Below are 10,325 nucleotides of genomic sequence, written 5' to 3'. Positions count from 1 at the left end.
CACACCCACCTTTTGCTGCTTATTCCGTTTATCTTGTTTGTGGTCAACACCCAGGGCTTTTTTTGTAGCAGGAACTCCTTTGCATGTTAGGCCACACACCCCTAATGTACCCAATCCTAATGAGTTCCTGCTGTTGGGTGTGGCCTATTATACTAATGCGTTCCTGCTGGGCGTGGCCAACTCGGGAGTCAGCCGGAACTCCATTCCTGTGCCTTCCTGCCCCAAAATAGCCCTGTCTCTAAGGCTTGAAATACTGTAAGACACCTGACCAAGTATTTCACACTGAACTTTTTCTCCTGATTTAAATAGAAAGGATGACATCGATATGGCTTAGGTGACGTGAGCTTAGTGATCACAGTTGGCTGCTGAGTCTGAAGAAAGAAAATTCCCCGAGATTAGCCCTCATTTCATGACAATCTGTTTTTTATACCTAGGTTCCCCCAAAGCATTGCCATGTATGAGGCAAAAGAAAGACAGAAGTTTATCAGTGATGCTCAGTACCTGAGGGAGATGCAGCACAAGATGGATACAGAATATCAGGTAGGGCGATCTGATCACTTTCCCACGACAGACAGCCTTGAAAAGAGGAGGGAGGGGGTCACCTGGATCCAGGTGTGCCTTCGTTGTATCCAGCGTGTGCCTCCTCTCAGACCGATGTTTGCTTTGTCTCTTAGGCTTGCCTGAGAAAACAAGAGCAAACTAGAGAGCAGGCTGAGAAGAAGCGAGAACAACATACCAGACAAGACTCGAGGCAGACAAGTGTATCATCCATCTCTGCTGGGCGTAGTTATGAAAGGCCATGGATTTCACGACTCTCTGTTAACAGACAGGTAAGTATTCGTTATCTTGAGGGATCAAACTCAAGTCAAAGTGAAGAGTACTCTGATGATAACCTTGCGCTCTCCCCAGCAATTCAGGAAGAAAATGAAAAAGTAATGTATGGGCCCCATGGGTCAAATGTCAAATGTCTTGGTCATAAAACAGAATATCTTAGAACTCTCCAATTAACAGTGTTCTGCTCACTAGTTAGGCTGCATTTAGATACCATAGTAAACTATGGCTTTAAAACCATTAAGGTATCATGGTAAACTATGGTTAACAGCAGAACAAAGTTTGAGTCCAGTGGCACCTTTAAGACCAACAAAGTTTAATTCTGGGTATAAGCTGACTTCCGGTTTCAGCGACTTCCATGGCGGGCGCACTCCTTTGGTGCTCTGAAAGGAGTGGCCCGTGATGCGGCGGATGAGATGGGGGCTGGTTGATCCAGACACACACCGCTGGAGTCCTTGTAGGGGACTCCCAGCCTGGGGCACTGGAGGTTGCCTCTCCCGAGGCTGCGGCCAAGGAATTGAGGCACCTCCAAGCTCCGATAGGTCCCATTGCCACGGTGCCATTATGGCACTAAGAGGCATACACTGGGTGAGCGAACAAGTGATCCAATGAAAATAAAGCTCTCCCTACCTCTGCAGCAGGTGTGGAACAAAGCGTGAGTGCAAATTTCTTTCTGACTGGCTATCTGGCAAAGTGTATATCCAAAGTCCCGAATGGCATCGGAGGGGGGAGGGAGCTAGTTCACATCTCCCCCCCCATACTTTTTAAAGCAAAATTGTTTAGCGAGAGGGGCGAGGAGAAACGGCGATGGTCGATTGAATCAGGCAAAGTACAAATCTAATTAAAGTGAACTTTTGAAGCAACTTTTGCTGACTTTTGAAAACTTTCCTTGAAATATAAACAATGGCGGGCAGAAAAGATGGCAACGAGACCGAGACACTCTCCTGGAACTACAAGATCAACACATCTGGCTACTAAACTGGAAGTAAAGATTGACTTCTTGAACATGTTGGCTACTGCATTACACCCTCTGCTGGAGCAGATGACTAACACCAACAAGAAGTTGGATGAGAGCCAAAAACAGCTTAAAGAGACGAACTTAAAAACAGAGGAGACTGCAAAATCAGTGAAAAAGGTTGAAGCCAAAGCAAAAGAGACTAATCAAAGACTGGAGGTGATGGAAAAACAAAGATCCTCTGATAAAGATCAACTCGAAAGACTACAAATGGAAAAATCAGCGTATGTTCTGAGATTTCAAGGTGTTCCTGAACAGCAAGATGAGAATCTGAAAGAAATACTAAGTGAAGCACTGGCCCCAATGACAGGTTTAACAGCGGACACATTGCAAAGCGATCTGGATTTGGTCTATCGGACATAAGATTTGGTCTATCGGACATTTGGTCTATCAGACATTTGGATTTGGTTTATCAGACATAAGACCTGCACCGCCAGAAGGAGTTGCTGTAATAAAGACCTGTACCGAGACGCCAGGAGGTGGAAAAGCCGAACAACAACAACAGAGCCCACTTGAAGAGCAGACGACGACAACAGAGCCTTGCTGCCTGGGTGCCAGTAGGCAGTCACCTTCCCCCATATATATATACTGTGGCCTTAGATAGGTGAAGTAATTTACAATGTAAACCGCTCCGAGCCTGTGGGAATGGAGCAGTATAGAAGTCGAAAGTAATAAATAATAAATAAATAATATCCAGAATTTATTAAGAAAAAGAGCCTGCCGGGGGAGATAGTGCCAAGATTCTCTAAAAGATCAACAAGAGACATCATGCTGTAGACTACAAATGGGACTACCTTAAAAATCAAAGACGAAGAAATCAGAGTCTTAAAAGACATTCCATTTGAAATAAGAAAGAAGAGGATTCAATACAAAAATTTAACCGGTTTCTTGCATCCCCTACAGATGGATAATACCCAAAGGACTGATCTTCCACTACAAAGATAAAAAAGAAAAGATACTCTGTTTTAAAAGCGAAGATGTTCTTGGAACAGCAACAAAAACCAGCGAACAAAAAAGATACAGCAGAGGAACAAAATATCGAAGAAAAAAGCAGCACACATGGGATGGGAGATTCGGAATCAACAGCGAGTAGAAACCCAGAAGAAGACTCTGAATCAGAATTAGGGGTGGCAGCCCCAAAAGTCCTGAAAGTCAAATGAAAATATGAAAAGAAGAAAGATAAAGGGAAGAAACAGATTGAGTAGAATTGTATAAGTCTAAAAGTCTTATTGTTTGTATTTACTTGATTCAATTTTATATTTACCAGTCTGTAATAGAACCAGTAGGAGCTGTGGTGGCTCAAGTGGTTAAGATGCTGAACTACAGGCTGTGGAAGGTTGGTAGTTCAGCAGTTCGAGACCCGAGTGTGTGCCACATGACGGAGTGAGCTCCCATCTCTAGTTCCAGCTCCTGCCAACCTAGCAGTTTGAAAGCAAGAAATTGCAAGTAGATAAATAGGTACCACTTCAGTGGGAAGGTAACAGCGTTCCATGCGCCTTTGTGTTTAGTCATGCTGGCCACATGATCACGGAAATGTCTTCGGACAGCACTGGCTCTTCGGCTTTGAAACAGAGATGAGCACTGCAACCCTAGAGTCAGATTCGACTGGCTTTCGAGCAAGGGAACCTTTTACTTTAATAGAACCAGTAGAAATTAGCTATATTCAAAAAACTATTTTTTTATAGAGAGAGCTTTAGCTAAATATGCATCTAATCATTATATATGATCCTTGTATGGCTTATTTTAGGTTAGAGTTAGTGTTGTAGTGTTTTTGTAGTGTTTGTAATCAAAAAATAATAAAAAATTATTTAAAAATTCTGGGTATAAGATTGCATGTATAAGTTCCATCAGATATACTGAAACAGTTTTCCTCAAGCCTTACATATAGCTAGGGGGGCTTAGTTGCTAGGAAGGGCTAGTTAGAGTCAAGGTGCATAAGTAACTGGGCAATAAGGATAGTTGAGATTGGATTGAAGCAGTTGGTAAGACCTGTGAATAACAGCATATTAGCATATTAATACAAGAGTTGACAAACAGATGTGAGAACTAAGTTTGGATCCCATTGCACCTCCGAGACCAACAAAGTTCAATTCTGAGTATAATCGAGAACTGAGAGACTTAGCATGCGTCATACTATTTAAAATGAGACTGGTCATAGTCAGGGGTCATTTTGTAGCAAAAGAGGTGCAGGAGCTTATTAGCATAATTTATTAGCATAACATATTTGCATATGCCACACCCCCTGACATCACCAGAAGTGTGTCAGAAGGCAACACCCACTGGTCAGGCTCCACTGGACTGTTTTGGATTGCTAGCTTTTGGGGGAGGAACGTGCAGATCTGTCCTCACAGAGGAGGGAGAGCTTGTACCTGAAGGCGGGCCGGGGGGGGCTCTGCAACTTACCTGGCTGCTTCTTGTTCCTCATGGCCTGACTGAAGGCTTCTGGGAGCAGGGGGTGGGGCTTGTTGCATGTGCCCGCCCTCTGGACTCCTTACTGCCGGAGCTCCGCTCCTGTGCGGTCCCGCAGGAAATGACCCCTGGTCCTCTTTTTTGCTTTTCAAGATATGGTAACCTTATCTCACCCCTGTCCTGCTTGGTGACAGAATGTATTTAAGAGTACTATAGTAGCAAACTGAAGGCACTGGGCTTGCTGGGCACTGTACAGTGCACTGGTTCTGCTGGGCTTCCACACACCCCACTTGGACTGTGATTCTGTGCTTGACATCAGCTGGCATTGCCACAATAGCACTGGGTTCTGCTGGGCACTCTGTGATTGCACTGCCACTGCTGGATACTCTGTACATTGCAGTGGTTCTGCTGGGCTTGCAAACCCCGCCCCCACCTCCAGTTTCTTCTGCAGAGATTCTCTGGTTTGACTTTAGTCCTTTGGAAACAATGGCGGATGGGGGCACCTTCTTTGGGGAGTAGTGTGTTTCTTAACATCCAGTCTCTTGAAGCTTGTGATCACTATTTAGTGATGCTTTCGCTATAGTTAGTAAAAATACGTACAAAGGCAGACTGCTAGCTCTCAAAAATTCCTTGCGGATGTTTGGGATGGTCAGCTCTTGGGCTTCGGAATGGCGAACAGAAGCCTCTCGAGTGCCTGCTCAGGAGACGGGTGGTGTGTGTCGCTACAGCTGATTTATGGTGCCCTGTAGGGTGGCTCAAGTGGTTAAGACGCTGAACTGCAGGCTGTGGAAGGTCAGTAGTTCAGCAGTTCGAGACCCGGGTGCCGCATGATGGAGTGAGCTCCCATCTCTAGTTCCAGCTACTGCCAACCTAGCAGTTCGAAAGCAAGAAATTGCAAGTAGATAAATAGGTACCACTTCGGTGGGAAGGGAACAGCGTTCCATGCGCCTCAGTGTCTAGTCATGCCGGCCACATGACCACGGAAACGTCTTCGGACAGCGCTGGCTCTTCGGCTTTGAAACGGAGATGAGCACCGCAACCCTAGAGTCGGATTCGACTGGCTTTCGAGCAAGGGAACCTTTACCTTTAGGGTTTTCAAGAAGGCAAGAGATATTTGGAGATGGTTTGTCATTGCCTCCCTCTGCATTGTGTTGCCCCCAAAGGGGTCTGTCTCCTATTTTAGTTGGGGGAATTAGCAAAGGAGACCAAGGCCGGTGAGAGGGGAGTAATGAGTAAGAATGCGCTACCGGTGTTTACGGGGATCTTTCCGTTAAGAGAACTCTTGAAATAACCAGTCCAAGGTAAAATAGAGATTGATTTTATTTGATAGAAAATAAGGCGGCTAACATACAAGAAGCACACAAGAGACAGCACACATACGAGACCAACGTAGAAGTAAAGGGAGTAACGGGAGTAAAAGAGGATGTTGGAGGAATCATAGCTACCTGTCCAGGAGAGCAGCGATCCAGGGGAAGAGCGAGGCGTCCAGTGTCCTGGGTGTGCAGTTTAGATCCAGGAGAACACAAACACAGCAACGGGGGCTGTGTCTGTCTATTTATACCCCAGAACTGGACCTGAGGGTATGCTAATGTGACTGTCCCTCAGAACAAAGCACTGATGAAGTTTACTACAAGTAAAACAAAGAGTCTGGGAAGCTCTGAATAGAGTTCCCAGGAATTGACAAAAGAGACAGGAGATGTCTGGGGAGGGATTCTGGCTGTAAAATAAGGTTTGGGCTGGGACCTTGATTGCCTCCTCTGGTGATTCAGAGTACTAATGCATTGCCAATTAAACTGTTAAGTCGCTCGCTTAACAAAGTAGTCGGAAAGTGATTCAGCAAAGATTCAACTTTATTCAATAATTCGAACACAACTCCAACACGGATCAACATCTGATAGCCGTTCCCTTTTTAAACTCTCCCGGCGAATGTAGCCACACCTTACTGTACATTACCAACCAATGAGATTGTTTACATAAAGACCAGGGGTCATTTCCTGCAGGAGCGCATAGGAGCGGAGCTCCGGCAGTAAAGAGCCCAGGGGGCGGGCACATGCAACAAGCCCCACCCCCTGCTCCCAGCAGCCCTCAGTCACAGCAAGAAGCAGCCAGGTAAGTTGCATTCCCCCCCCCGGTCCAAAACAGTCCAGTGGCACCTTTAAGACCAAGTTTTATTCAGGCACAAGCTCTCCCTCCTCTGCGAAGATAGATCTGTATGTCCCCCCCCCCAATAGCTAGCAATCCAAAAGAGTCCAGTGGAGCCTGAGCGGTGGGTGTTGCCTTCTGACACACTTCCGGTGATGTCAGGGGGTGTGGCATATGCAAATAATTTATGGTAATGAGTTATGCTAATGAGCTCCTGCACCTCTTTTCTACGAAATGACCCCTGATAAAGACCAACCATCGACATTCCCGCTCAGAGAGCTTGCTGACAAGAGATTGGTTGGTTCTTCCTGGGCTAGCATTGTGATTGGATGGATTTGGATCCTAGCCCAGGACGAAGCTTTACATAGCATTTCAATTACCGATGTGATTCACATACATGTTATGCATTCAATGGCAGCTATTGAATACATTACATAAACTAATAAAAAAGAAACAATACTGTTTGGTGAACCTCCTTTTGTATTAGGTGAGAAAGGGGATAGACATTGGGAGTTGTTATTGTGAAGGAAATGTGGGGAGGAAAAGGTGAGACAAGGTTGATAGGATTAGCGATCCAGGGGGCCGGGTGTTAGCTCTGGGGGGAGGGAGCTCCATTGCTTGGGTTCTGCAGATGCCGGGGCGGAGGCAGAGGTTGCAGCGGGGTCAGACCTTGATGTCACACCTACCAGGGTCTTTGCCCAGGCATAAGGGTGAGGCCTGCCTGTTTGGATCCATCTGGTGTGCACTTAGGTCAAGTCTGCCTGCCTATGATCCCTTGGGGTGCTGTACAATGGGGGGGTTCCCCTCCAGATTGCCTCTCAATAAAGAGAAGGGCTCTGCCTGCTTACAACATCGTCCTTGCTTAGCCTCTTGAGAGCTGAGGAGATCAGGCTAAGTCTGGGACTCTCCAGGCCAGGGCTAGGCTGAGGACAATGTGACTGACCCAAGGTCACCCAGCAGGCTTCTACAGCATGAGTGGGGATTTGAGCCCAGATTTCCCAGATCGTACTCTGACACTTTAACCCCCTACACCACACTGGCTCTTGTGATGGAATACCATGTTGGAATTTGAATCTTACTGGCATGATTATATTTGTTGTTGTTCAGTCGCACAGTCGAGTCCGACTCTTCGCGACCCCATGGACCAGATCATGCCAGGCCTTCCTGTCTTCCGCCGTCCTCTGAAGTTTGCTCAATTTTATGTTGGTTGCATCGATTACACTGTCTAACCATCTCATCCTTTGCCATCCCCGTCTTCTTTTACCTTCAGTCTTTCCCAGCATCAGGGTCTTCTCCAGTGAGTGCTCCCTTCTCATTTGGTCTTCTCCAGTGAGTGCTCCCTTCTCATTTGGTGGCCAAAGTCTTTGAGCTTCAGTTTCATTATCTGGCCTTCCAGGGAACAGTCAGGGTTGATTTCTTTTAGGATTGACTGATTTGATCTCCTTGCAGTCCAAGGGACTCTCAAGAGCCATATATATACAAAGTTAAATAGAAGAAATTTTTCACTGTCTGTGTTTATTTTCTACCCATGCAAACAAAGTTTGGGTCCAGTGGCACCTTTAAGACCACACTTTGTTCTGCTGCTTCAGACTAACATGGCTACAGCCACCTGGATCTATTTTCTGACCATTATTATTATTCATTTTATTTCATGATTATTACTGAAAATAATTTTGTCGTATAGAGGTGGGCCCCCGACCCAGGTAGCTCCAGCCCAGCCTGACCTTGACAGATCTCTGAAGCTGAGCAGGGCCAGCATGGTGGCCAGCAACGGCAAACCACCTCTGAACTTCCCTTGCCTTGGAAATCCTACAGGATTGCCGTAAGTCAGCTGTGATTTGATGGCCAAAAAAGTAAATAGAGGAGGGGGGTGTTAAAAAATTATCTGCCTTGGGCACCAAATAGGCCTGGTACACCACGGCTGGCCACTACAAGCATTAAGGAGGTTTTGTTCAACTGTACTCACTGAGTACGGAGCTGCGGTGGCTCAAGTGGTTAAGACGCTGAACTGCAGGCTGTGGAAGGTCAGTAGTTCAGCAGTTCGAGACCCGAGTGTGCCGCATGACGGAGTGAGCTCCCGTCTCTAGTTCCAGTTCCTGCCAACCTAGCAGTTCGAAAGCAAGAAATTGCAAGTAGATAAAGAGGTACCACTTCAGTGGGAAGGTAACAGCGTTCCGTGCACCTTATGCCGGCCACATGAACACGGAGACGTCTTCGGACAGCGCTGGCTCTTCGGCTTGGAAACGGAGATGAGCACTGTGACCCAAGAGTTGGATTCAACTGGCTTTCGAGCAAGGGAACCTTTACCTTTACCTTTTTACTCACTGAGTACAGTTTGTCTCCCAGACAAACAGAGCTGTTCTGCATTATGTATGCTGCCCAGCACTAAGGCAGTGGAAGTGGGTTAGGGTGGGCATCAGGGAGGGACCTTAGTTTAAGGAAATACCAGGGCCGTTCGGGCTTGGGGGGGCAGCTCTGCTCCTTCGAGCCAGGCCTGCAGACCCTGTGGTCTTTCTCAGTGCCAGGAGTCTTACCACTGTGGTGCCAAACATGAGTCCCTTCCTGCTGCCCCAGCTGCTTGTAAACCTCTGGGGGTGGGGGGAGAAAGAAGTGGCCTCTTCGGCGGGTAAACAAGAGGGAGGAGCTGCAGTCACTTCCAAGTTTCATTTTGCAGGGAGAGGAAGCGAGCTGTGCAGCCGTCCCCTCGGGCAGGCCGGCTGGGCATCCTGGGGCTTGCATGGAACAATCCTCAGCCCACCCCCCATCCGCTCACCGTGCTACTGCATCACACCATCACACCCGCTGGAGAGGAGGCAGTGGCAAAGCGTTTGCCTCCTGACTCAGGGAAAGGAGCCCAGCTATAGGCTGAATCTGCATTGGTCTTTCCCACTGTTGCCACATTATCTCTCAAATTACTTGTCTGCATTTCAGGTTGCATCCGTTTTCCAATTGTTTCGGCACGTCAGCGGCTGTCTGCATCATTTTATTGCCCTTTGGTGTTGATTTCAAGGTCACTGCAGTGCCTCACCGCCTTATTTGCATCCGGTTTAAAACCGGTCCAGGTGCTCCTCTCCACTCTCACACGCTGCTATGAGCTATAAGCAGACAACTGGAGCCATTTCCCCCGCCATTTTTTCTATTATCCACCAGGTGGCAGTAGTGTTTTCTCCCCATATCGGTGGAAATGCGTTTGAAAACAAACAGGGAACATTTCTCTTGTAAGATCTTTTTTTTGGGGGGGGGGGGAGGCACAGCACCCTGCCTAGCAACTGATGGGTGATCAGTATATTACCCTGCTCATTCCGACTGTCCCCCCTCTGCCTCCCCCCCTCCCCCTCTCCCAGCTCACCCCCCTTCACAGTATGAAATAGAAATTTATTTATATTTAGCCATAAGCCATTACAAACCAAGGATTAGAGTAGATAGGCTGGAACAGTGGGGTGAGACAAATAAAATGAATTTCAATAGAGATAAGTGCAAGGTCCTACACTTAGGTATAAAAAATCAAAGGCACAGATATAGAATGGGGGGGACTTGGCTTGACAGCGGCACATGTGAAAGGGACCTGGGTGTTCTGGTTGATCACAAGCTAAACATGAGCCTGCAGTGTGATGTGGCTGCGAAGAAAGCTAATGCAATCTTAGGATGCATTAACAGAAGCATTGTGTCCAGATCAAGGGAGGTGGTAGTTCTGCTCTATTCTGCTATGGTCAGGCCTCACCTGGAGCCCTGTGTCTAGTTTTGGGCACCACATTTGAGGAAGGATGCTGACAAGCTCGAGCGTGTCCAGAAGAGGGCAACCAGGATGGTGAGAGGGTTAGAATCCAAGTCTTATGAGGAAAGGCTGAAAGAGTTGGGTATGTTTAGCCTGGAAAAGAGAAGGCTTAGAGGGGACATGATTGTAGTCTTCAAATATTTGAAGGCTGTC

The 10,325-nt window shown here is 47.1% G+C and overlaps 1 protein-coding gene across 1 annotated transcript in view; it reads left to right on the top strand.

The window, feature by feature from the left end:
• The first annotated feature begins 453 nt into the window (after positions 1–453).
• Positions 454–10,325, top strand: part of MARCH10 (membrane associated ring-CH-type finger 10) — a 39,206-nt gene continuing 29,334 nt past the window's right edge. The window contains exons 1-2 of the mRNA XM_015419930.1: positions 454–540; positions 675–830. Coding sequence (XP_015275416.1) covers positions 454–540; positions 675–830 — 243 coding nt within the window. The remainder of the gene's footprint in view (positions 541–674; positions 831–10,325) is intronic.

The sequence above is a fragment of the Gekko japonicus genome, unplaced genomic scaffold, assembly GCF_001447785.1.
Source record: "Gekko japonicus isolate JY-2015 unplaced genomic scaffold, Gekko_japonicus_V1.1 scaffold3781, whole genome shotgun sequence".
Taxonomy (NCBI): domain Eukaryota; kingdom Metazoa; phylum Chordata; class Lepidosauria; order Squamata; family Gekkonidae; genus Gekko; species Gekko japonicus.
This window is presented reverse-complemented; position numbering and strand designations above follow the sequence as displayed.